Here is a 27116-nt window from a genome sequence, read left to right on the forward strand (position 1 = left end):
ACTCTACCCAGCAGAGCAGATGCAGAACCACACAGGAGCAGGAGGGCTAGACCCACAAGCAGGCACACAGGAGACCAAAGAAGAAGATGATGATGAGTTGTGCTCCCTACATGCACTCCAGCCATCTCCCTTGGGGACAGGAGACACAGGCCATCATGATGCTAGCTAGCATCATCGGGGTGCCTTTAATGCCTGAAGCCAACTTGACCAAGACAAAGCACTGCCCACCACCCAGAAACATCCCTCTGCACCACCCTCTCCTTCCTGCCATGCTCACAGCCCTTTATAGGCATCAGCTGCTGCACACCCAGCTGGGTGGGCTGGCCCTGGGCAGAGAGGCAAGCCAGAAACCAGCCCACAGCCACAACACTGTCCAATACCCCTGGCATGATAAAATCCTCTCCCTTTACCACCAAAATCCCCCACACCAAGCCTGCCTCGGGTAAAGCTAATCGCACAGAGGGCATAGAGGGAGAGACGAGAGGGGTGTGGGGTGGCAGCCGCTGGCCTTGTGTAGGTATAGGTTGGTCCTTGTCCACTAATGCTCACAAACATCCGGGGATTTATCAGGGCTTCTCTCTCTTGTATAATGCTTTCCACCATGATGTACCTCACCATGAAATAAGAGCCATCATCCCCTGAAGCAGGATGCGCACACTGCTTCCCACTGCCACCATCAGATCTGGGGAGCCCCACGTGTCTCCTAATCCATGTAATTCCTCCTCTTCCTCATGCTCTCTGGTGCACCAGGAGGTACCAACTCAGCACAGCCTCCCCAGCTTCCCACCTGGGCCTCTGATGGGACAGCAGAGAGCTGGGAGGGACGGAGAAGGGATGAGCAGAGAAACCAGGCAGCAAAGAGAGCATCTCAGGGGAGCTCAGGTGTGATGGTGAAGGTGGTCCAGGGCCTGGCCCAGACAAGAGGTCCTCGAGGAAAGGCCAGCGGTGGTGGCACTCAGCTGAGTTATGCCATAAGTGTCAGTGTCTGAAAGTCACCCGGGGTCTACAGGACATGCCCTTGAGTCACTACATTCAGCGAGGAGCCTGGAGCTGAACTGAATGCAAACCAGATCAAACCTTTACAGCTTGGGATTCATTTTTTTTTTTATTCGCAATCCAGAACTGCTGTTGTTGAACTTCAGTAGAAACTGAAGCAGCCACTACAGAACCCAGATGAAGACAGGGCAGGAAAACACACTGGCTTGATTTCTAAGTGAGAAACAACTCCAGCTTAGCACAAGCAATGGAGTTTAAGGATTTTTTTTCTTCTTCCAAGGTCCTCATCAGAAATGGCTGAACCCACTATTTTTTAAGTCCCCTCCATGGAGCGCTACAGAGCGAGCAGCTCAGAATTAATAAATGCTTCAAAACCTTTGGCCTGTGCACTAGAACAAAGCTTGTCCATGGTGGGGGGGACCTGCTGCTAACTCAGAAAGCTCACGAGATGTGATGCATGGTGGGAAAGAGAATAAGACACTTTGCCTTGCGCCAGTCGTTCCCAGAGCCTGGGTTATTTATTAGTCCCAGAGCAAAGGAAAAAATGTCAGAGCTTAATCTGAGGCTAGGGGGGTTTTCACAGGGAAACCAATGACTGGATCTTCAGACAAAGTGGTGGCAAGAGCCAGCAACTGGAATCTGGTGAGAGCAAAATTCAGAGGAGATAGGAGGAGCCAGGGTTCAGTAGGAAGGGGAGGTAGCTGGACCCTGCTACGCTCTCCCTGTTGTGCCTGAAATGTGGCTGATGCCTGGAGTTTTAAGGCACCATCATGACATACATCTGCAAGGAAAAATGCCCACATTGGAAGGGACTTAAACTTTGTTTTTTTCTTGATTTTTTTAGTTCTTCAGTGTTATTTTGGAATTCCTTGTGCTGCTGCAAGTCTGCACAAGCTGGGCCTGAATGTACCTGCAAGGACAGAAGTTTTCTGTGTGATTTCTAACACTTTATGAAAATTAGGTTTTTGTAGGGCTGCAGATCGGGTAAGCTCCAGCCATGCTGAGCTGATGTTCTTCTGCAGCAATTCATCCTGAAGGAAAATGACACCCTTGTGTTATTACTGACTGTTGTGGGGTTTGCTCCTTGGGGTGGCTGTAGAGACTCACCCCTCTGTTTTGCAAGGCCAGGGGAAGCACTGATCTTGGGCAGCATTTTGACACCGTTGTAACAGAGGCCTACAACGTGAATGAGGACTCCAAGGATTAGGACCAGATCCAGGAGATTACATCAAACCTCAGGTCCTCAATGATTTCAGATAGAGCTCTGTTGCTCAGTAAGTTCTTTCCTCTGCACAGGACAGCTGCCTACTAGTGACACTTTCAGATGAGCAAGGGATCTCTTATTTACAGAAGCCATACTCCGTGTTTCATGGTCCCCCTGCCCTACCAGACACAGGGTGGGGGAGTGTGTGGCAGGGTGTGCATTAAGCAGATGATCATTTTTAAAACTATTTTTAAAAAAACCCACTAGGCATCTGGAGGACAAGCCCTGCTCAAAGTGCATCCTGGAGACCTCGTGGCCCAGAACCCAGCGACCACCTTTGCAGCGTCTTGAGACAGGCTGCTAAGAGTAGGGGTGTCCAGGAGCCACAAATGGCCACTTTGAGACTTCCTGCCCCAGCCATGGACTCAAATTAAGCCATCAAGAGGCATCACGCTGTTTACATTAAACCCTTATCAGAGAGGACTGAACATGGCCCAAAGCAGTTTTGGATGTCTTGGCCAAATTGAACCCCAACGTTGCAGAGCTCCATGTAAACACTTACAATCACAGCTGCAACAACTGTGTGCTGAGGACAGCCCCTGAGCTCCTGAAAGCTACAGCACTATTGGTGTGGAAGCATCCTGTCCTCTCCAGCTGGCTCAGTCCGATGTACAGCAGGTCACCCCAGAGCCAAAGCACACTCTGAGTTACCAGCGAGTGCTGCAGGGCTCCAAAACAGCACTCAGACACCATCTCAGCAAGAGGCCTGCTGCGGGCTTGAGGACCTTCAGGTTTTCCTCTATATATTTCAACAAAAAGCATTAATACCACATGGTCTATCTTCAGACAGTGGCATCAACTCCTGCAGCCCTTCTCTTGCTCAGCCTGCTAATGCCAACCAGGCTCCTTGATTTAAACCATCAAACCTGAGAGCAGGGAGGTCAGACAGAAACTTGGGGCTTTATCATCAGAAAACAAACCCAACCCAGCTAGCTGGGAACCAGCTCTTAGAAGCCCACAGCTCTTGGAAGGGGGAAGCCTGTAGCAGCCCAGGCTGGAGGTAACCTCTTGCTTTGTCTGAGCAGCAGCGTGGTGCAGGTACCACCCCAGCACAGTCTGCATGGAGTGTTTCAAACTCTAGCAAAGGTTTTACAATGAGCAGGTTGAATATTTCCTGTCTTTAAACACTGCCCTTTTAAATGAAAAACTACCTTTTCAATTAAAAATAACTTTCACCTCTTTTGAAATGCTCCCTTGTTTTTTTCAGTGTCACCAGAAAAAAAAGAATATTAGATTTTTCATGATTTTAGGTATTTGTTTCTTTTTCCTGCTCTTTTGATTCTCTTTTTCCTTCCCACAGTGAAATACCGGAGAATGAATCATGTCCCCACGTGGGAGTTTTAACAAAATGTTTCATTTTTATCCTTCTTTCTTTCCTGTTGTCACTGCTCCCTTCCCTGGACCTTCCCCGCGTCGCCGAGCGGCAGCATTGCAATCTGTCACACGGACAGACGAGGCACGGCTGCATCTCACCGCACTGTCTGCTGAGAGGGGCAGAAGGGGCAGATCACTTAACACTACACCTGTTTTATGAATAATAACACAGGCACTTTTGCTGGGTTCCTGGGAGGACGTTCTCCCACCAGGATAAGCTCCACATATTGAACAAATTCATGTCTTTAACTCGTTTGACTCTGGTGAGCTCAGTTGCAAGGGGAAGCTCCAGCAGTGCCGTTTGAACAGGGGAAAGACCAGGCAGACCTTTGAGGCAGGTTTTGTTAGAGTGTCTGGTGCTTTCCCTCTCTGCAAGTTTCACGTGTGGAGGTATAAGATTGTAAATTTGGAGTTGAAGAGCCTGTTTCCAGGGCAAAAATATGGAGGGGGAAAAAAAAAGCCTAAGAACAGGATCCATGAAGCTTCAGAAAAATGAAAATTATCCATGAGCACACCAGGTTTAGGTCACCCCAAAATACTCCACCTGGACCAAAATGAAGCACTTTGGTTCCTCCCTCAGTAGCTGGACTAGCTCAGAAAAGAAAAAGTACATTAAAAAGTCACTTTTCAAATTACTTCTAAAATTCAAAGAGTCCAAGAATTTATTTTTAAGATGGTAGAATGAAACGTTCTGGTTCAAAGCAGCAAGCTTCTCCAGGTCTTTCCTTAGCAGGAGCAACAATACCTGTTCTCTCCTGGTCAGAGGACTGTGCCCATCAGCACAAGCAGCAATACCCTGAATGATGTTCCTGCCCTGATCTGGGCTGCCCCAGAGTCTCCGGAGGGTCCCTCAGCCCCATCCCAAGCCAGACCTGTGACTGCAGCAAAAGAGAACACTGCTCTGCCAGCTCCGGTCAGTGCCTCTCTCGTATATTATTTTATTTGTTTTGTTGGCTTTTATTGAGAGTGAAAAAATAATTTAAAGCAATTATCTGTACAGGGGGGGCAGGGGAATGGTTAGCTGGTCAGAGGATCTGTGACCCCCCATGGCCAGGCCAGGGAGGGTTAGAAGGGGTGATTTACAGCTGTACAAAACCACAACAATCCCACCGAGGAGGAGCGGAGGGTGGAGGACATCTCTTGAGCTCTCATAGACCCAGAGCAGAGGGGTGGGAGGCTGTGCAGGGGCATGGGGGGCCAGGGTCCGGCCAGAGTGGAGCCAGACCCTCAAGTGACCTGCAGGGGTGTCTCCAGCATCTCCATGAGGAAGGTGTCGATGGGGGTGTCCCCAATCAGCTTGAAGAAGAAGAGGTGCTCCAGGCACTTCAGCCCGATGGACCGCAGTGCCGGCAGGCGCAGGAGGAGTTTGGCAAACCTGGAAGAGAGCAGAGTCAGAGGCGTGCAGGAGGCACTGGCCACCCTCTCTCACGTGTTTCCAAGCCTGAGCCAGGGGCTCAGGAGAGCAGAGTCCAAATCCTCCCCAAACATGCCTTGTAGAGTTCTCTTAGATTCCTCTATGCTTTCAAAATAAGCATTTCTCTCTGCATGTGTGAAGGGAATATGTATCTTTTCAAACCAGAATTTAGCATTTTTAAAAATTAAAAAGGAAAAAAAAAAGAAAAAAGAAGATAGAATCTGGATGTATCTGATGTTCCTCCAAGATTTGAACTAATGACTTACACCTTCATGGTGCCATTTAAATCCTTCTTGAAACGGCCTTCACAAATCCCCAGTCCCCGGCGAGGGTGCACAACCCCTCAGCAGTGCCTCCGCCAGCCGCTGCCTCCTGTTTGGAGGCGCAGCTGCAAGGGGGTGCAGGGGGCAGGCTGCCTCCCCCTCCCCACCTCCCGCTTGCAGCACGCTGCGGTCACATCCCGAGCCAAAACCAGCAGAAGATGCTGCGGGTTCATCACTTGCCTGGCGGTGGTGAGGAAGGACCCGGCAGCCCGCGTTTCAAGAGCTTGGCCAGTAGAGGGTAGGATTGGATTGAAAAGCAAGAAAATTGCATCTCACCAGCACCCTGAAAGCTCTGGCCCAGGGTGAGGGCACGGAGAGGACAGGCCAGCCTTTTTGGCTGGTGTCCTGCCCTTGCTTTGCTCCGGAGGCTCCAGCCCAGGGTGGCTCAGGCAGAGCTAGCACAGACACCCCTGCCTCAGCCTCCCCTTGCCAGGGTGGGAATTGTGCTGCCCTAAAGGTGCCTGCCTTGCCTAGGGACACTCACCGCCCTGGCTGCTCGGGGTACTTCTGCTTTGTGTAGGCTTCCAGCGTGGCATAGACCTTCTCCCGCAGCGACTCCACTTCTGAGGGGCTGGACAAACCCTTGGCATCTGGATGAGGGTGAGAATGCAGGTAGGGAAAGAATCACGGCAGAGGAGATCTTTCCACCGTCAGCAGAGTGACTGCGTGCGTGGGTGGGAAAGGACTAGGGCTCCCTTTAGTCACGCACCCGGGAACTGGGATAGATCTGTCTGCAGTCCTGATGCTCACTGCCACAGCCCTCCTGCCTGTGACCTGCCATGGCCCAGAGGGTGTGCGTGTCATCTGGGACTGCCCCAGGCCTCAGACTTACCGGGGTTGAACAGGACAATGGCTCGCAGGCACCCCAGCTCCGACTTATCCATCTGCATGTCCTTCATTTTGGACACCAGCTCTGTCAAAACCCTGCATGTGGGGGACATGGGTGGGCAGACAATGAGAGACAGGTATGGACAGCAAGGCTGGGGGCTGAAAAGCATCTGGGACAGGCACTGGGAACACCCCCAATTCCTCTCTGCAGGAAGAGGCAGCTTTGAGGGACAGCCACGCCACACACTGCTCTTCTGCATGTGCATCAGCAGCGTTCATGGACCTGAGCATCAAATTCACTCCCATTCTCACTTTGCTCAGCACGTGCTCTCTATGCTCTGTTTGGACTATGGAGAGCAATTTGTATTCAGCTGGGGAAAACCACATTGGGTTTTTCTCCACGTTTCACTGTGCGACACACGGGCACCACCCTTACGCACGCCAGTTGTGTCAGAGTGGCAACGCAGTGTCCTGCCAGGCACGGAGCAGGCACAGCACGGACAAGACGTGCAGTCGTTACATGAGCAAGCTGGGGTTTAAGGCTTCGCCAGCTAAGGCTTTTGCTGATCAGTATTAGCTCTAGATCCAGTTACGGCAAACAGAGACAAGGCAGAGAAGCATTCCTCCCCCTGCACACCCAACTAAGGACCTGCTGCTGCAGCTGCAAACCCCTTTCCAAGGTGCTTTCATCCCATTCTTAGTTTTTAAGCCAGTCAAGTGCCCCCTCCTCATTCTAAGCTAGTTCTACCCCAAATCACCACAGGTTTGCTGTAGTTCTCACTAAGGTCACGTCTCCCTTCCAGAGGGGAGTGACAGAGCCAGCCTGGCCGCCACTGATAGGGGATAACAGAAACGAGCCACGTACCTGTCAAATATGGAGCCCACACCAGCACTGTGAGCACTGCTGCGGTGCACGTGCAAGCCCGTGGCCAGAAGGATGCCGTCTTGCACCGACACGGAGCGATGGGAGAAAGAGGCAATGAGCAGCTCGTTCCAGCCTGCAAGAGGAGGTGTGCAGGACACGAGGCAGTTCAGCAAAAAGAATAATCAGTCCCACGTGGAGCAGGAGAGCTGGTTTCAGACTCAGCTCACAGAAGAGATGGGACCCCAGGTACCAACTGCACCCAGCCAACGCTGCAAGGGGTGGCAACCCCTGACCAGCAGCAAGGAAGGTGCAGAAAAAGACTCAGTGCCAACAACAAAGAAAAAAAAAAGGGGGGAAAGATGCTAGTTTTCCCTCCTGAAAAACCATATTCCTTGCAATAGCAATGCCCTTATATCATTTTGCCCATTACATGCTAATGTGCCCCACACATAGTCAGTTCTGCAGTTATAGGAATTGCATTAACAAGACATTTATTCACTCTCCCCCAGCCCTCCTGCATGTCTGCATGAAGAGGGGAACAAACAGCAGATTCCACTGCCCCATCCAAGGCTCTGCCAACCACTCATCATGGCTCAGGATGGGTTGCTCACCCTGTGACAGTAGGGATGGATCAGTTCAGGATCTCCCATTCCCCATCCAGCCTGGCTGGCACAGCACACAGCCCAGAGAAGGGACAGGGGTACCAGGAATAGGCCCAGAGGCCACACTTTGGGAACGTTACCTGCCCGGAGGAGAATGACTTGGTCCTCCAGCGTCAGGTCAGAGAAGTGGGGGATCCGCTTGGCCCACTCGACGAGTGTGAAGAGCTGCTTGTCAGCTGCATGGCATATGTTGGTGACAGGGTCATTTGTCTAATCAAGAGTGATATCAAAAGGAAAAGAGCAGAGGAAAAGAGGAGAATTTGTCAATGTGAAAATCTTTGATCATCACTGTCCGCACTGCACACAGTATCGGGTCAAGTTAACAACACTCAGAACCACAAGTAAAATGATCAAATTGCCAATAATCTCAGCTGTGCACTGTTGAGAAGAGAAGATATTTATTACTACTATCCCCTTTACAACCAGCCAAACCAGCTGGTTGCTGGACTTTTCTGTTTGTTTGCTGTTCTTTGCAAAGCAAGTACTGCATGGCAGGCTGCAGTCCTGCTCCCCAGGGCACATCTAAGAGCCATGAAGCAGCCTCTGAATGGGCATGAACAGCAGTTTTATCCAAACCAGTAAAACCACAGCAGTAAACCTGCTGTGTTCCAGCTCCATGACAGTCTTGGTCATTGGGGCAGACAAGCAGCGCCCACAGCTGTGCAACTGTGGAAGCCAGCACAGGGCTCAGAGTCTCCAGCATCCAGCTGTCACCCTATCTACTCACTGAAACCAAAGGGAACTGAAAAAAATGCTAGAAAATAACGTATAGGCTGTTTTCTGGTTGTCATTCAGACTGCCTTCTAAAGAAAATTGTTGGTGATTTTAAGGTGGTGTGAAGCAAAAACGCCTTGCAAAATGCTAGCTGTTCACATGGGGTTTGTCTTTTCAAATCACACCTCGAAGGCTCTTATCTCAAGCTGCAACTGATTTCAGTGCCCCTTACCGAGCTCTCTGTGTTCACGTCGCTGTATGCCTCCGTCTTGGGTTCAACTGCCAGCTCAGCTTCCAGGATCCTCTCCACGGGCATGTCCTCACTGCCACTGCTTGTGGACTCTGCCTCATTCTCACTCCGCTCCCTGCTCCTCTGCCTCTCCTCCTGCACAGCTGCAGGACAGAAATGTGGCTCTTTACACGCACAGCAACACTTACTTGCTCACAGTGAGTCCCCTTTCCTCTGGGAGGAGGGATGAGAAACCCCCTTGGGAGGGGGAGAACAGAAAATAAATGGATATTTCAAACGTACATCCATTAAAATGGCTGCCCCCATCCTACCCCCAATAATTTTGGGGTTGCTGTAGACCAGTGGTCTCTAAATTTGACCAAAGGTTGTAGTTTCCAAGTTATAAAGCTCCAGAATAGAGGAAAGAGGAGCTGATACCTCCAGGTGGCAGCCTGGCCTTGGCTGTCACTAGATGTTGGAGGAGGCAGGAGGGATCCAGCACCCAGACACTGAGGTTTGCTGTGCTTGGTGCATGCTTCGCACAGTCCCACAGCAGCCAGAGCATCCAGCAGCAGGGCTGGACAGTCCCTCACCCCCAGCTGGATCCACACGCTGCCTGCCTTCACTGCTGAGCGAACGCTTACCCAGCCTGGCCCAGCCCTGGTGTCACCTCTCCCTCCACCACCTCTCTTCCCAACCCACCCTGCTACAAAGCAGTTCCCAGCACCTCTGAATGCCCCAACACCTTCCCTCTCTTCTCCCATCTCTGTGCACTTCCCTATTAACTCCCAGGGCCCCTGGATGTGCAGAGGACAGGTCAGTGTAGCACATGTGTACACGGTATGCCAAGCCTTGTGCTCAAGAGAAGTCCTGGGTGCACGGTTTTGTTTGAGAAATCACAGAGGAAAATAAGGACATCCTGCTAAAGGAAAAAAAAAGGCATGTGACCAGGAGGTGTCACCAGTTTAGCTCATCACTGGGGAGAAACGTCCCAAGACACCAGCCCTGCTGCAGTCCTGCTAGCATCACTCCCTCGCAGGAGCATGGGCAGGGGCCCAAAGTGTCCCATAACCCCTAAGGGACAGGCAGGCAGCTGGCCTGGTCTCAAAGGACAGCCTGTACTGAGCTGTAGGCATTCCTACACCTGAAATGAAAGGTTCAGTGAGGGAGAAGCTGGCAGCAAAGCTGCCCCCTGCCACGCATACATCAATGCACCCATTAGCTAAGCACCAGGCAGTCAGTATCCCCAGAGGAGTGGGAAAATCACCAAGGTCAAGGGATAAGGAGTCCTTCAAGAGCAGAGGGGACCTGCATAGGCACCAGAGGACACCAAGGAAGGGACCAGCTCAGCAAGCCCACAGCTCACGACAAGCCCGTGGGAGAATTTGATCCCCATCCCCTCAATTAGGTAAGTGCTGCTGGAAGAAGGGTGTGACAAGCCTTTAGGTCTGATACTTGGATCAGAAGATTTCTTTCTCATTTGCCTTTATAGCGCTGCTGTTTTCCGTGGTGTCAGGAAATAAGCCCTTGCACCAGCCTTGCCTTACCCCAGCTTATGTTAGGGTGCTTTCAGGGGAAGGGCCAAACCACGGGAGGTTCCTCAGCACTGAGACTCAGGACCACTTTGCAATGCTCAGCACTTCACTGTGTTTCTCCCAGCCTGGAGGATGTGCTTCCCAGCCCTGCCCAGCTGCTGGGAAACTGGCAGCACCCAAGGAGATGGCTCAGTGGGGCATCCAGTCTGGCGCTGGCGAGGGAGGGAAACACGGGATGCACATATGTGCGAGCCAGCTGGGGGAAGAAGCATTTGTCCTCTTTAAGGCAATGGACAGGAAGAAGCCAGGGAAGTCTTTCTAAAGTCATCAAAATCTTGGTGGAAGAAAGAGCACGCCAAGGAAATACCAGTCCCATCACTCAGCCCCCGAACTCATCCAGGATTCCTTGTTCAAGCTGCAATCTGTCCCCAGTTTCTGCAGCTCCCGGAAAGCTCCAGTGATTATTGCAGCCAAACCCCTGCAGGATCCACCAGGATCCTGGGGTTTAAATTTTCATGCCCTGCAAAGGGAAGTTGTGTTGACACCTTGGTCCTCTGAACCACTTTGCACCCAGCAGGAAGGGAGAGCTGTGCCTGGGATTAGGTTTTTGATTCAAGCTTGGCGTTTCGTGGTCCCCCACTGCCCTACCTGGTTGAGAAAGCACAGCACTGATGATGCTAGAGGGAATGGGAAGAGCCTCAGCCTCTGCCCAGCGTTCCAGCTTCCTCCCCAGGCTCTGCCCTGCACTGTCTGACCTCCTGCACAGGGAGCAACTTGCATGCTCTGCAGGGGGACAGTGTGGCCTCCAAAAGGGACAGCTACGCTGCCTGCTGCCATTCAACCCTGGAGGCTGCACAGTTATTTTATCTTGGAACAAAGCAGCTTAAAAGCTGTGCTAGTTGTCACTACCTGACCTTGCATCTGTCAGTACAACTGGGAAGACAATACAGCTCAGTGGTCCTTGCTCCTCCAAGGGAGCAGGCTAGCTGCAGGGAGCAGAGGTGTACAGATAAATACCCACGCCGCTGGGCTTGCCTTTCCCTGCAGCAGAGATTCACTCGGTGGTGGCTTTTACAAAGGCCTTTGCACTCTCCAAGAGCTGTGTGGCAGAGAAGTAGGGCTGCAGGACCCACCACACATGTCACCCTCAGCAACTCTTGGAGATTTCCTTCAAGTCAGTGCAAAATCCCTCCTTAAGTCCAATTGCCTCAGGTTGGATCCTTACTCCAGATCAACACCTTAGGTGGTCTGGACCAGAAACACAGTCCTTTGGGGGCTGCAGTGAGTGTATGTGGAGTATGGAAGAGGCTGCACGAACTGCTTCCATACAGCTCTTTCCTGCAGCACAAAACCACCACAGGATGTGAGCCGTACCACAGCCCGTCCTCAAACGTGAGGTTAATAGTGGAAAAGACATAGAACTACAAAATGAAAGGTAGAAATAAATCACCCTTATCTTTCAGTGCAAGAGTTAGGTGACAAATGAAGCCAGCAAGCTGAAAACAAACAAGGAGGCTGCTGTTCACACAGGAGACAAGCAGGCTGCAGGACTCCGCACTGTCGGGCACGAAGGTTTACAGGGGTCCAGGCCATTAAGGGCCACTAACTAAAGGCAAGCTTGGGTCAGAAGTGGTTAATAAGCTCAACAGTCACCAGTATGTGTGTTTAGGTGGGATGGGAAGAAAAATACAGTGCAGTAGTTTCCCCATCAGTCTCATTTCCTTTACAAAATGAGGTCAAAAATGCCCTGAAGCTGTCAGTGTGGGTTTTTGGAATGGTCCAGCCTTGGAGGGCCACCAAGAGCCAGATTTACCCCAATGAATGTAAGGAAAATTTCTATAAGCCCATTCCTTCCACCAGCCCGCACATACCTTCCCTCTTCATCCCCATTGCGAGGCACTTCTGATAGCGGCAGTACTGGCAGCGGTTGCGTTGGCGCTTGTCTATGAGGCAGTCCTTGTTGTCACGGCAGGTATAGATCAGGTCCTTCCGGATTGTCCTCTTAAAGAAGCCTTTGCAGCCCTCACAGCTGTATACCCCATAGTGCTTCCCTGAGGAGAGGGGAGGCCATCAGTGGGCAGGCAGGCACCTGCCCTTCCCTCCAGCATGGAAGAGCTCAAACTAACCCCAAAGGTGAAAAAACTGGCTGCAGGGTATCACCTTAGCTGGCCTGACTTGGCTTTAGTGGCTCTTGGCAGGAATAGTGACCAGCAGCAGTCAAACTGTAGGACTGCCGCCTTCCTGTGATAAGGAGGGACTGCACCCCAGGGGGAGGATGTGGAGCCACATCTTAGCTGCGATGCAAGTGCAGAAAAGCCATAGGTAGCAAACGGGGTGCACTGATATGGAGGAGGTCTGCAAGGCACAGCCAGGCTGCAGGTCTCAGGGGTAGGAGAGAAAACCCAGGCACAGCCAAAGCCCAGCTAACACAAAGCACAGGTAAATAAGAACACAGTGATTTTGATGTATTTACCTTTGATAAACAGGTACAAAACAAAATGAGATTATACTCATAAGGGAGAAGTGCATGGCGTTCGGGTTTGTCCTTTTTTGGGCATAGCACAACTGATCTGCAACACAGACAGCCTGCCCTTGGGTAAACCAGACCCAGCTACGAATCCTGCAACGCCAGTGTGGCCCCAGCGAGCCTCCACAGTGTTCACTCCTGCACAAGCTCACTCCAGAGCATCGGGGGAGTTTTCATTGCACTAAGCCTTCCTCAAGGAAGAAAACCTCCTACCTGAGGACCTGTCCCCACAGATGGCACAGATGTGTTTGGCTAAGGATCCTGGGCTTGTAGAAGGATAATTCATGTTCCCAATCCCCGGAAGACCCGGCAAGGGCTTGACGTCCTCCGAGCTGCTGACATTGTTCAGGATGTTGAGCTGCAGAAGCAGAAGACACAAGGCAGATTAGAGGGTTGAGACTCATACCTCAATGAAACCAACCCCAAAGTGAGCTGACGCCCCTCCCCTGCTGGGCTCATCCCACAAGCTTATCCCCAGGAACTCCACGGGGCTGCCATGGGCAGGCAGACATCCTCTGGTGAATCCAGCTGGAGGGGTTTAAGCAGATGCCCTGTAGCAGATATTGCCTCCCACCCTGCCCTGATGCTGTAACCAAAGCCAGGGCTAAGCAGAGCTGGAAAAGAGCAGGCAGCAACCCTCAGCTGCTCAGCTACAGCCTCCAAGCAACAGCGCTGGTGGGATCCTGCCTGCTTCATTGCAGGGTGCTGATCACCGACTGCCTCCAGCATTAACAGCTTAGTAAGGAAGCAGCCAGGTGATTTGTGGCATTTAAACCTGCACTGCTGCATGGCTGGGGAAGTTGTAATGACGTTGCAAAAAAAAAGTGATAAGTGGGTTAGCTTCCCTGCCTCAGGATATGCAAATCTGCATAAGTGCATGAAAACATGGCCATCTTGGTCACTCCCTGGGTGACCAAAGACTAGCACTGGCTGGAGAACAGAGCAGATTCAAGGTTGCCAGATTAAAAAAATAAATAAAATGGGAGCAGGCTGAGCATCTAAAACCAGCTGCAGTGAGATGCAGGCAAACAGCCCAGAGCCCCCAGCTGAGATCCCCGGGAGTTGCTCATGGCTGCTGCAAGTTAAAGGTTACAAACCGACACCGATTAGAGACCAAAGCCTGATGTTGCCCAGGGCTTCGTTTTATTGCTATTTGCTTTCGCGCTGCTGTCGGCAGGGCAGTGAGGACTAAGGGCCATTGAGCACATCTTGTCAAAAGCTGTCTGGGCAGAGCAACGTTCTCTCCAAAACCACCATCTAATCATCTTCCCCATTGCCATGCTTTGAGGGCTGGGGATGGTTTCTTCATCACTGAGCTGCTTTTTAACAGCTGCCCCAATTTATCAGCTAAATTTCATCTTCCCAGCAAGAGGGCAGAAGTAGGGACAGAAAACAAGGCTTTGGATGAAAATCCAGCTACAGCTTTCACTACAGTCTCCATGATATCTAAACTACTAGATTTCATGCACGTTGTTTCATGCATATTGTTGCAAGTTCTCCGTTTGCTCCAAGAAACTGCCTATTTCCCATTAAAAAAATATAATTTCCAAAGGGAATTTCAGCAAAGAACAAGAAGAGTTCATCCCATTGGGATTTTTGGACCTGTCGTTAGAAAAACAAGATGAAGCCTGTTTTCATCTTCTCTCACCCTTGTCCCTTCATTTTCAAAGCTTCAACAGTCTGATAACATTGAAAATACAAATTATCCAGCAAAAATTGCCACGTTAGGAGCCCACTTGTTTTGCTGCACTGGAAAATAAAAGCGCATAGGAAAAAATTACCCAGAGATTCCTCTCCCCAGCAGAGACCCAGCCCAGGCACTGGGCAGCTGTAAATCCTGATGCTTCAAAACCCAAACTTGGTCCAAGAAAAAGAGAAATCACCCCCTTCCTCCCCACAAGTGCCCAGCCACAATTTTTTTTTTATCCTGGAAACTTTGTCTTCACAAGATGCTGAGCCAGGAGGAACTTTTTATGGTTTAAAATGTTATTCAGAGCTCAGGTACCACCTTTTCTTTCTCTCTGGATGCACTTTGAGACAATAACAGGGAGAGAGGGTGTATGTGGGGGGAGAAACAGGGCAGTTTTAGCCATCAGTGTCTTCAGAGGTTGACTCCTGCAGGTTAAGTGCAATCATGTACAATATCTGGGACAACTGCTTGAACCCAAATCCATTAGCAGCCTCCTTGCCGAATCCCCAAGGCCCAGCTGTCTCCTTGCATTAGAGGCAACACAAATGAAACCTGTTCCTCAGAGCTGGGAACTTGGCGTGGTGCCTGGATTGGGGAAACCGCTTCCCGGAGCATCTCCAGCCCCAAAGGAAAGGTTTCTACACAGCCAACGCTGCCACCAGCTCCACCACCACAAAGTACTTGCCCTGGATGCCACGGGCACAAATATTGTCAGGTCGATGGGAACAGTCGGGTGGTGTGAGGGGAGGAAGGATGCCCAGCACGCCCACTGCAGACAGCCCACACTCATGCAGGAGCTGAGGTTGCTGGTGAAACGTAACCCAAACCTGCCAAATCACCCTTATACTCTGTCAGAGATCTTCAGGGGCCTCCCTACACCATCCTCTCCCAGCTCAGGTGGCAGGCACTAGGAAGATCTTCAGACAGACCATGGAGACTGGGCAGCAGGGTCTGGGTCAGAGAGGGCGCAGGGACCATCTCCTTGCTGCTTCTCTCAGCAGGAGCCATGAGGCTCTTGAGAACTCCCTACCTTCAGGTCCCACTAATAAAACCACGAAGTCTTGTTAGTAAAAGGCAGAATTTCCACTTAGATCTGCACTCCCAGAGCATTTCAACACACAATCAAAATCCTACATTGCCACCTTGGTCCCAGCCATGCCGGACAGTGTGTTCCTGTCCCTGCTCCACAGTGCCAGCCCGGGAGGCTCCCAGGCCGTCCATGGTTCTGTGGAGGCACCAACCCCTGGGTCTCCTCCCTGTCTGGAGGGAGCTCAGCACGTGAATGAGCTCAGGCAGTTAAGGACAGGAGCGCTTCATTTTTCTTCAGGCAAGTTTATGTGCAACACAGGGTATGTAGCTGGCATTTAGCGTTAACATTTGTCTCTTTCTAGAAAGTCTGCCTGCTTTCCAAATAATGAAACAAAGCAGACATCCCTTTGCAGGAGGAAGGGGAACGCTTCACGTGCTGCTGCCCTTGGCTATCCTGATTATTTCCACGTACCGTAACTATATACACTGCAATAGGTGCAGTGGAGGGGAACTCAATTGCACCCACGGTAGAGAAAAAAACTAGGAATTAGCTCTCTCCCCTCACTGTGAAGGGATTTTGAAATACATACAGGTGTCTCCTTTGTGTCTGTGCCATGGGGACTGATGCAGAAAGATTCACGTGCTGGAAGTTGTTCTTTACAGCCGATCTCCCTAAGTGGCCAAAACACACCAGATCCTACCAGCCACCCCTCAAGTTCTTGGGCTGTACCCCAGTCTCTGAGCACCACGAATCGTAGCAAAGCAAGTGGCACGTTAACCTACCTGTGGACTGGCGTGTGTCACAAAATTCATGCCCGGGGCTGAGGACAGAGCGACGGGGTGTGAGCCGATGGAGGAGGCGATGACTCTGTATGGTGAGCCCAGCGCGTTCACTGGAGACCCGATTGCGTTCATGGGGGACGGGAGCACCCGGGAGGCGTTTGCGGGGGCCTCGAGGTAGTTGTGGTGCCCGTCCACCGAATTTCCCGTGGAAAGGCTTGACGATGGGCTCACAGATGTGGAGCTGGCGTGAACAGGGGAATCTACAGGGAGAAGCAGAAAGATTAAGCACACTATGAGTGAGGCTAGCTGTACAGCGATCAGCTGTCCAGCCTTGGTTGTGTCATCTTAGGTGCTGGCCAAGGCTCAAAGCCAACCAGCAAACGTGCCTTATGCAATAAAGAGAAAGAGCAGAACGTCGGTTATGGTACAGGAAACAGAGTTATATACAGCAACAAAACATACTACGAAGATAATCAAACTTTCCTTCACTGCTTCGGTGCCTCAGCTGACTTGGAAGAAGGCACCGCTGCCTGCCTGCCTCAGGCTAGTTTTCTCTGAACTATTCCCTGAGGTCCCACTTCTGTTGTCCCAGCCAGCTCTAGAGAGAGCGCACATCTGAAACCATGAAATCCCTATTGACCAGGCTGCAAACCCTAAATACTCCCCATGTCTTATGAAGCACCTTTGCTCCCTGCAATGGCTCAGGCATCGTGCTCAGCAGGCTCCTCTTCCTCTTCCCATGGCTCAGCTCTTCCCCCTTCCACCCACTTACCTCTCCACCATGCTATTTCACACATTCCTCCAGCTCTCAAAGCTTGACGCCAGCATCTTCAGGAGGAGCTGAAGGAATGCAGGACAGAAACTGTTGTTGTCTTCTACAAGACTAATCTCAAATATTCAGAGGGTATCCGGGCATCAAATACCCACCAGTCCCAATGGGTTATGTATCTAGCTGTACTTTAAGGATTTATATGACCTTTTCTCCCTCCCCTAGAATTTACCAACCCCAGTTAACATTAGCTGTCGTTAACATTTCAATGAACCATTGTTTCTCTGTTAGTCTTTCAACACAGGAGATCATTCCCTGGAGTAGCAAGGCAAAGATGTTGTCTGGGAAGGTCACGCAGTTGGTTTTCCATGGCTGGCACAGAGGATGCTCGTTCCCATTGCATTTGCAAGTAAGGCAGCGCTTTGGTGTTTTGTTTGTTTGGGTTTTTTTTCTTCCTTTTAACATTATTGCAAAGTTATTTACGTGACAGTGTTTGTTATTTTACCTGAAGTAACAATCAAATCTGATTCAAAGGGAAGATGCACAATAAAGACGGGAAAAGGTCAGCTTGCTGAATAACATTAAAGACATTTGTCAGAGTCAAGGAGGACTCGATTCGCTGTTATCAACCCACTTCAGACTTAATTCTGCAGAGGGAGGGGGAGAAAAGGTCTTTGTCAATTCCTGCTTTGGCTGTTTGGATCAATTCTCCCAGTGGGAAAGAGATGTGCAGCAAGAGGAAGCCAGCTCAATGACAACAGCCGAAGCCTTGGAGGCAGCAAGGCGGTCTGGAGGCAGAGCCAGGCACAGGGCTCCTTCCTGCTGCTGGAGTCCCCCCACATCCCCCTATCACCACCATGGAGACAGCAATGCAGGGGACACAGCCTGTCTTCTGTTAGTAGACAGCAAAATCCCTACCTTGTAATGGCTTCCAAGCGCAAAAGCCTTTCATGCCAGAGACAGCTGCCAGGAGAGCCTTTAGCAGCGGCCAGAAGATGTGCTGTTTGCCTGGCCCTTGCCTTACCTAAATGCTGAGCTCACAGAGGTTGTTTCTGGGACTTAAGAGCAGCATTTTGACTCGTGCCATTATCAGCTTCAGAGAAAAGCAAATGCATTTTTCATCACCTGCGAGCAGCCTGGTACCATAGCACGCAGTCCTCCCCAGCATCTGTAGCAGGGACTTATACAGAAATTGTTTTTATGCCTCTTTAAACAACTAGATAAACAACATGGCCTTTGAGGATTCTTCAGCTTGGAAAATAAGCCACTGAAGGGGAGACTGGGCAGAAATCTATCACATCAGGAGAGCTGAGGAGAGGAACGATTCTTCATCCTTTTCCATTAACGTAGAAAAGGGCATATTTTGAAAGTATCATGCAGAAGATTTAAACCAATAAGAAAAGACTCCCAGGAGAGTCATTTAACTGTTTGCATTTACACCGGACCTTACAGAAACACTGTCACAACTGAGTTTCTCCATTAGGAAGGCTCTAAGTTTCGTAAGGACCCAGAGCAAGGCTTTCACCCAAGGAGACTGCTTGCTAGGGCAAGCCCCATGGTGTGCTTGTGCCTATGCCAAAGGGCAACTGTTCAAGGGCTATGGCCAGGGGAATGCCCTAGCCCCCAGGATGGGATCACAGCTTGAAGCCAGGAAGCCTGGAAGGTTTGTGCCTACCTCTCTTACCCCAGCAATGAGACACCAAGGAGGAAACATGAATGCATGGAAGAGTGTTTGCTGGTGGAGATGGATGATAACTCAAAATATCTACTGCAGAGCACACAGGTGTAAAGCCAGGCTCTCCCAGAGCCTGATGAACAAATCAGACTTAACAGGCTTGTTTCCACAGTGCCTGGCCGTGCTGTCCTGCCAGGCCGTGACAAACCCGTTGGTCAAAACCAGCAGTGTTAACTTTCCATTTACCAACGAACGATTTTATCCATGTTATAAACTGTAATACAAACCCCATTTAGAAAAGCAGAAACAAACAAACAAAAAGCAAAGCAAAGCACTCCTGCAAGGTGGTCCAAACTTTGACTTCCAGTCCCTCCCTGGGATGAGTTTGCCAAGTCAGTCCCCGAGGGAGCAGAAATGCACCTGGGGAAATACTCCTCTCAGCTTCTCATTTTCAGGCTGGAGTGCTCCGAGAGGGATGTAAGACGTGACTGCTACCAGGCCATCAGCTTATGTAAGGAACAATTTGCACAGCTGGCAGAAGGTGTGCAGGAAGAGCCATGCCAAAGCATCCTCGACACTGGGGTTACTTATTACCTGAGCTGAGTACCCTCGAAGTTGTTTCAGTCTAAAGGAGCCAGGCTGGCTTGGACAGCGCAAGCAGCAGAGATTGCAGGTCTGATTCATTTTGGCTGAAAACTGCCATGCATCTCCCAACGGAGAGCAACCAGGAAGACTGTGGGCTCGCAGGGATGGCGTGGCTTTCCTTGAGGTATTTGCTCCCATCATTTGCGGGATGAACAGAAACATCAGCGTGGCAGCAGAACAGGACCAGCAAGGAGCTGCTCTGCAGTGGGGAAGCAGCTCTGGGACAGAGCAGGGGGAAGTGGGGAGACGGGACTGAGCCCTGCATGCCAGCCACAGCCGGCCGCCTCCGCCTCTCCAGCGGCACTCGGCACAGGTGACATTTACACAGGCCAAAGCAGGGCCGGAGTCTGTCTGTCAGGTAATGCGAGGTGACACGCGACGCCGGGGATTCAGCCAGCTGCGGTGGGGCCCCACGGAGCGGGGGACAGGCCTGCGTCGGGAGGCGAGGGCTCTGCGGCTGGCACAGCCCCTGCCCGCGAGCACCCAGGGCAGCTCCCGCACTGCCCACGTCCCCCACGTCTGCTGGGGGAGACCGACAGAGACCCTGCAACAAGCATCAGGGCTGGCTACCGCTTTTAACCACCTACTCCAGGTTCAAGACCAGCCCCACAAATGGGGCTGTTTATGTCTTTCTCCCCTGCCTCCCTCTACCACATCAATGCTTGGACAGGTAGTGTCCTGAAGAGAGGTTCAGGGGAGCCTGATATTGTATTTATTTCTCTCCTGGAGGAGTACAGGAAGAGCGAACAGGAAGGAACTGCCTCGTGTGGATTCTCTGATGTCTCCATTACAAACATGCAGTGTCCAGAGAACCCAGTGCCTCAATCAACCCTCCCCGAGCTCTCTTGTACAGACACACACACACATTGGCCTTCTCTTTGTAGAAAGCAAAGTTTAAAAAGAATAAACTTGCTTCTGGGTGCTTTGCTGTTTCAAACTGCCTCTGCAAACACACCACATCACTTGCTGCAGAGAGCAGCCGTGGATTGGAAGTGTGCATAGACAACGTCCATCCTGTTACTTTAGCATTCAGAATAAGGATCACATCCAATGTCAGCACAGACAACTCTGCTGACATTAGAAAAAATAATGAGGGAAGGCCCTAAGAACCACTCGGTTCTCTGCATTTTAAAAACAGCGCCCTTGAGGACACAAGCAACAGTGTTACATTCACCCACCAGCCACTGAAGCCAAGCAAGGACACAAAGCTTTGATACTCCACTTCCATCTGGATTTCACCTCCATCTCAGCAAAATCCTAGTCCAGGGGTGAGAAACTCACATGAACAGCCTCACAAAACTGGGAATTGATGAACCCTGTGTACCTCACAGCAGATGTGTAGGTGTCCCACAGATGCACCTGCAGAGCACAGAGCTCCAGATCCACCCCACCAATGCTAAACAGCCAGGTCTGGGCTAACACAGCTAAACTGGTCCGGGACCAACACTAGCTCAATAAGGCCAGCTTGGATACCTCTGTGCTGTGAGCACTTCACAGGTAAAGCTGGGCCAGACATGGAAGCACAGACAACCTGCAAGAGCGCACAACCAACCACAAACACCTCGGCCAAGGCAGTGGGAAGAACGGTGTCCAGCCTGCAGCCAATAAAGCTGTCTTGATTTTCACCCAAATAATGGCAGAAAGTGGAATGAGAACGCAGAGAGACCAGAAACATCCAAGTCCTACATACGCTGCCTATTTAACCAACATGGGTTGGAAGTCTGCTTTGGTTAACGTCCCTTCAGCTCTAACACCTAGCAAAGCCTTGAGAGGAAAGGTATCAGTGTTAAACACCGGCATCTTTCTTCAGCTAAGGCCTAAAGCGATCCTGCCTCCCAAGACCTGCAGATCCCTGGCAAGTCTAGAGATTATGATACTTTCAACCTTCACAGTTTTGTTTTTAATGTCAGAGAGAATCAAAAGATGGAACAAACTCTCCAAATAATGAAAACCATGCTTGTGCTTCTGAGGACTCAGAAGGGGTTCATTTCTTTGGCATGAACAATTAAAGGTGCAAGTGGCCCTGCCTGGCATATGAGTAGCAGAACTTTTCAGATACTTCATCCTCCGCAGATCAGAGAGCACCAAGAAGTGGGAAGAGACGTGCAGAGAAGGGCTGATTTCAGCAGAGGAGCATGTGCATGCGTGGGAGGTACAGCTTGGCAGGCAGCTCGTCCTTGGGGACGACCTTCATGAGGAAATACCTGGGAGAAACACCCTTGAAATTGGATGCAGTTATGTAGCAGGGAACCCATGTTAACTGGAATCAAACAGTTTTGCTGCTATGACTGCAGAAGTAGTTTTTGTTTAATACATGGAAGCTAAATTAAAAAACCATTCCCTTTCTGGTGATATTTTTAACTGTCCAAGCATATTTCCACAGGCAGTACAGATCGCCATGCTAATATCCTCCAGAAAGGTTATTGTTTCTGCCTTGCTTTTAAGGTCCAGTAACCTCTGTCCTTCCATCTTCCTGCTCAACTCCAAGTGAATAAATAATGCAGCCTTCCCCTGACAGCTAACATCGCAGAGGAGCAAACATTTTTTGGAGGTGTGCTGGCACATGTGCGAGCAGGGGCTTCCGCAACAGGGATCTGCACAGGGCAGGAGAAAGTTCCGCTCAGCTCTCTGGGTGGTGGGAAGAGTTGCTCCCTCCCCTTTCGGGTAATGCGCCTGTGCTGCCCTTGCAAAGAGGGGCCACCCAAAACCTGGACCACAAGGAGCTGAGGTCTGGAAGCACACAAGACTTTCACCTGCTTTGGTGTAGGCTCAGCATCAGATGCTATTTTGAGATCTTGGTCTGATTTGACTGAAATTGGACAGTGAGTCAATCGCTTAATATGTCCAGGGACATTTGGACAAGACACACCTGCAGTATTCTCCGCCCCAGGAAGCCAAGCTAAGGAAGGAGGGAAAGGAGGAGGAAAATCCACAGAAGCTACACAGGTTTTATCATGACTTTGACAGGAACCACACATTACAGGGTAACTCTGTGGCTATGGTGATCTTGCCAACCAAAGACTCCTTTAGCAACTGCTTGTCAGATAATTAAAATAAGAACTGCAAGCTGAATTCACGCACCCTAACAAGGTATCACATCCCTCTGGTGACCACAGTTACATACAAGAGTTGGATAAAGTTTCTTATCCCCAAAGAAATAAAAGTTGTTGAATTTGACGCCTCAAGGGTTTTTCATGATTGTCTGATCAGATTTCCCACCTGACCAGCAGGATCTCCAGCACAGCATCCACCAGGAAAAAACACGCACAAATTTCTGCAGTGGTCCTTAAACTCTTGGAGAGGCTACAGGTCCCCATCAGAAAGGATCCCATAGGCTGCAGGGTCTGTGGCTGCCCCAGGCAACTGAAGAAAAGTGTCTCCTACTCTAAAAATAAATAAATAAATAAAATTATGCATTTCCCTAGCTGCAGGAGTTGCCCAGTCACTGGATTTTTCTCACACCTTTGCTGGGTCAAAGAGCCCTCTGCCATCTTCACATCAGCACTTACAGGTACAGACACGGCAAGCTGGGGAAAGGGAACCCAGGGAAAGAGCACCCTATAGGTCACAAAACCTGGGACCATCACAGGTGAAAAGGTGTCAAACAGCTGGGCAGCAGCCCCACTCCAGGCACAGCCTGGGTTTTCCTCTGCAACTCTCCCTATCCCCCAAACGACCTGGCCTAACCCTGCTTTGCTTGGGAGAGCTGACAAGATTGCAGCCGGAGGTGGTGTGGCCACAGGCCAAGTTACATGAATACTAATAAAAGAGACTTTGTGGAGGAGCCAAGTTAGTTCTTGTCCCCAACCAACTGTGCCAGAGAGTGCTCGGAGAGAGAAGACAGCCAGGGCAGCATCTTTCCTTGCCCTGAGAGCTGGACTCCGGATGAAATGCATCCTTCTGGAGAATAAAAACACATTTTGAAGCCCTCTCCTTGCTCCTATAGCCCAGGCTGTGAAGGCAAATCTATCTGCCTTAGTGCACATCTGCTTTAGATGTGTAAGGATGACTCACCTGAACTTTCCCTGCTACTCTACAAACTCGTCTGTAACACTTCAGAGTCAGACTGTCCTTTTCTCAGCACAAATGATGAGGTTATTACCAATTTGTGTATGCACATTCTCAGGCAAATTCAATAGTGTTATTCATACACTTAAGAACAAAGTGACAGTTATATGCACCATCAAAAACGTGTACCTTATTTCTACCCTGAATGCAGATAAAATTAAGATAAAGCATACATAACAGTTACTTGAAAGCAAAAAAGAAGAAAGCAAATACATATTCTTCTGCTGTTACGCTCAAAATGAAGCCCAGAATTTCAGAGCTAAAGGAAATCTGAACACAATAAGAGCCAGACATGCCGAACAGGAGCAGCCACATCACCGTAACTCTGCCCTCCAACAACGAGTGCAACAAGCTGACAGCCTAGTGTGGACACTGCCCTTTTCCACCCTCCTGATGTCCCCCTTCATGGTGACAGCACAAGCAGGACAAGGAACAGTTTCATAGCTATTTTTAAGGGAGGGGGGAGCAGCAAAGGTAATGAACATATTGCAGATCTGCCAGAGATGCAGGTTGCCTGCATGGGCTCTGGGGTGAGCATCCCAAGGCAGTGGGAAGCTGCTACACCACCCTCCCATCAATGGTCACCATGATCCATCCTGCTTCATCCCTCTCAAAGCCAAAATGTCCTCTCACACAGCTCATGGGCCCTAAAGTTGTCTGGCCAGAGCAGCAATTGCCTTCTCAAACAGCCAGAAATCCCCCTCTACAGACCTAACAACCCAGGGAGAGGCAGGCCCCACACCACCTGCAGGCCCCCAGACCCCTCAAGCTACCTCAGGAGCATGGAAGCCTTCCAGCTTAGAGGGCAATGTGGATGTGAGCGGTGACCTGCAGTTCTATAGTGTCCACGGAGCACAGGACAGGCCAGAGTGACTGTTTTAAAGCAGCCAGAACAAAACTTGGCCAGTGCTTTTGCATCTCTGTCAGCAGTTCACCTGCAGAAAACTCTTCTGTGTTTCTAAACCAAGTTAGAAGCAGGTTAAAACACCAGTTAAACATACTTTGAAACGAAAGTTAAAGTCCCAGTGTATTGAACTGTTGGTGGGCTGGAGAACAGTGCCTTCACCTTCATTGGTGGAGCAGAAATACCTCTGCTCCTACTACTACCAATTTCCTCTCCTAGAAATCTCCCAAAGGCTCTGCTGAGTGCTGTGACCCCTGTCTCTACAGGGATCTGTGCCTGGTTCCTACGAAGATCAGTTTGAATGTCACTTTTCTTTTGCTTCCTTGTAAATTTGTAATACTCAACAAATTAAACACAAATAACACTTCCATTGTTTCACTCTCATTGCAGCAATAGGAAAGAGTCTGGCATGTCTTTGCTTGCTCCTTAAACACACCAGTAAGCAATAGATTCTTCCTGCAGAAACTGCCTAAAAAAGGTATTTTGGAAAGTTGAACGCTTGTGAAACTCTGGGATGACTTGATGCAATACCAATGACTTTTCTGGAGTTGGAGAATTACCAGAGGTGAGCATCTGGTGCAACAGCAAGGGAAAAAAATATGCACATAGCTGGAACATCCCATGTGCAATCCGATGTCTGCACAAACCTCCTCTCTAGCAGAGAAATAAAAGATTGATGTATACAGCCCTGGGGCCTCCAGAGTGAGTCCTGGAGGCATTTACCCACCCTCAAGGGCTGGGAACAACTTGAGGAATTTCCCAGAGATACTAAGACTTTGCACATCCACAAGCAACAATGCACTTTAACTTCCCTGGAGCGGCATCAGTGTTTTGCCAGCAGCCAACACGTGGGTGCTCCCAGCCCCTTGCAGCCAAGCGCTCCAACCCGCCCGCTCCCTGCCTCGAGTGGGGAGCACTCCACACCTCCTCAGCCCACTCCCCTTACACGTCCCCCATGTTAGGACAAGGGCAATGACTTCAGATAAAAGTAATGAGTGAGCCCCAGTAACCACAAAGCCCGTTTCCCAAAAGCGCTTCTGGTTTCTGCAACTGGGGCTCGCTCGCGGCTGTGCGGGGCTATTGCAGCTCGCAGCCGCAGCCCCTCGCAGCCCCCTGTCTCGCTGTGCAGCCTCATTTGGCTAATCTGACACAGCTTCATGCTATTATGGTGGTATCTGTGTCACAAGGGCAGGAGACAGCCACTGGGCAAGGAAAAATCCCTCTTTAGATTTTCTTGGCGGGTGTTTTATGTTTTAAAAGTAATTTTTTTTCCTCCAATAACAATAAAAATGCAACTGGAAAGATACTTGTTTGGTTAGTCCTGTTCTTTCAATGAACAGATTCGGTCCCTCACACACACGCATCCCTCAAATCGCATATACTAAACTTCAGAGCGGTCGTGGTTTGACTCAAGCCAGCATCATTCCAGGCAGCTTGGTTTGGCTCTGCTGAAGTTCACAGCACATGTAACCACAGGACAGCATCAATCATAAGCACAGAGGCATCGTAGGTTACAGCCACACACGAGCTAGGTTAAACGTGTTTTTAAACTCCCTTTACCCCTCCCCGCACTCCTGCTGTGGGATCAGCTCCTCCACCTCACCCAGAAGGCACAGATTGCAAACGCACGTAAAATACTCACTGCCAAAGCCCGCAGGAAACTTAATGAAGTGAGGATAATTCCCATACATGTTTAATCTTCAGTTCATCTCTTGCCTTTTCAAACACCACTGCCTCCTCTAACTTCAAAGCTGCCCGGCGCACGGTACAGCCCGCCGGGGTCGGGACATGGCTCCGCAGGGGCAGGGGCTCTCGGAGGGTGCCGGGGCAGCTGCCTCCTCCCGGGGCCTCATCCTCGCTTCACGCCGGCAGCAGCTGCTCGCCGGGATGAGACATGCTCTTGTTCTCCACCGCTCAGCGCTGGCTCCTGCGCTCAGCTGTCACGGCTCCCTGCGAGTTCACGGCAAACCGGCCGGGGAGCATAATCACCCGGGTAAGACGCCGGTCAATGCATGACTGCTCTGGTATAGATCAGAAATTGGGAGGGGAGGGGAGGTTAAGTTGTTTAGGGGAGGAGCGTCGTGGGGAAGGAGGGAGTGCTTTGCTTTTCCACCAGTGAAGACTCGATGCAGTTTATTAATTATACTAGCCCCAGCCACGTGGAGGTGCCTTCCGGACACGCAAAGGGCCAACCCTCGCCCGGAGGGGCTGGTGCCCTGGGGATGGGCTGGCTGACAGACAGGAGAGGAGCCCACGTGCAACCAGCCCAGCGCTTTGGGACTAGAGCTGTGCGGGGCAGGGAGCTCTGCGCTCCCGTCCCACACCAAGCCTCGCCTCGGCCGTGCTCCTGGAGTCAAGCCATGGACCCTGCGGTGCCAGACTGCAGTCACCCCTAGGAAACACAGCCAGGGCTGAGGAGGACCAGGACCTTCCTGGGGCTGATAAAGCTGGAAGCTCAACTCCCCTCCCTAAACGCATTCGAAGTGGCCCAAAAAAAACCCCAAACCACCCCAAAAAGGCATCATTAGCCAGTTGCTGAAGTTGTATGGGATGAGAAGAGGTAGGGACATAGGACAGAGCCCAGAGGCTTAATCTGTGCCGTGTACAGTCAGTGAAGCGTTCACAGCCACGGCAGCAGAACACAGTAGGCTGCAGAGACAGTCCCATACGTACATCCAACACATGAACTCAATGCCCACCCACCGTGACCATGAAGTACGGGCAGAAACAAGCAGCAACAAGCAGCCAGTTGCCACAGCGTGGCAAAGCCACATGCAGTCTCCACATGCGTGCCAGTGACTGGCACTCTGGAGGGGCAGCAA

General features: G+C 50.7%; 1 protein-coding gene across 2 annotated transcripts; it reads right to left on the reverse strand.

The window, feature by feature from the left end:
* Positions 1-4769: 4769 nt before the first annotated feature.
* On the reverse strand, positions 4770-26324 carry RXRG (retinoid X receptor gamma). 2 transcript variants are annotated; one of them, XM_068416865.1, is made up of 10 exons: positions 25937-26324; positions 16234-16493; positions 12945-13089; positions 12076-12255; positions 8673-8833; positions 7807-7936; positions 7065-7197; positions 6204-6295; positions 5856-5961; positions 4770-5009 (listed from the first exon to the last, which is right to left on the reverse strand). In XM_068416865.1, exons 1-10 carry the CDS (start codon positions 25983-25985, stop codon positions 4862-4864), a joined length of 1404 nt encoding a protein of 467 aa, XP_068272966.1. In that variant the 5' UTR covers positions 25986-26324; the 3' UTR covers positions 4770-4861. The 2 variants fall into 2 exon arrangements, with proteins under 2 accessions (XP_068272966.1, XP_068272967.1); XM_068416866.1 differs by lacking the exon at positions 12076-12255.
* Positions 26325-27116: the final 792 nt, after the last annotated feature.

This window comes from Nyctibius grandis, chromosome 21 (assembly GCF_013368605.1).
Source record: "Nyctibius grandis isolate bNycGra1 chromosome 21, bNycGra1.pri, whole genome shotgun sequence".
Taxonomy (NCBI): Eukaryota; Metazoa; Chordata; class Aves; order Nyctibiiformes; family Nyctibiidae; genus Nyctibius; species Nyctibius grandis.

Excerpts from the sequence above, each read along its gene's own strand:
- RXRG (XM_068416865.1), bottom strand. The coding sequence starts at position 25,985 with ATGTATGGGAATTATCCTCACTTCATTAAGTTTCCTGCGGGCTTTGGC. Across the intron at positions 7,937-8,672 it reads ACGTGAACACAGAGAGCTCG|ACAAATGACCCTGTCACCAA; the intron begins GTAAGGGGCACT and ends ACTCTTGATTAG. Across the intron at positions 7,198-7,806 it reads AGTCATTCTCCTCCGGGCAG|GCTGGAACGAGCTGCTCATT; the intron begins GTAACGTTCCCA and ends CTCCTCTTGCAG.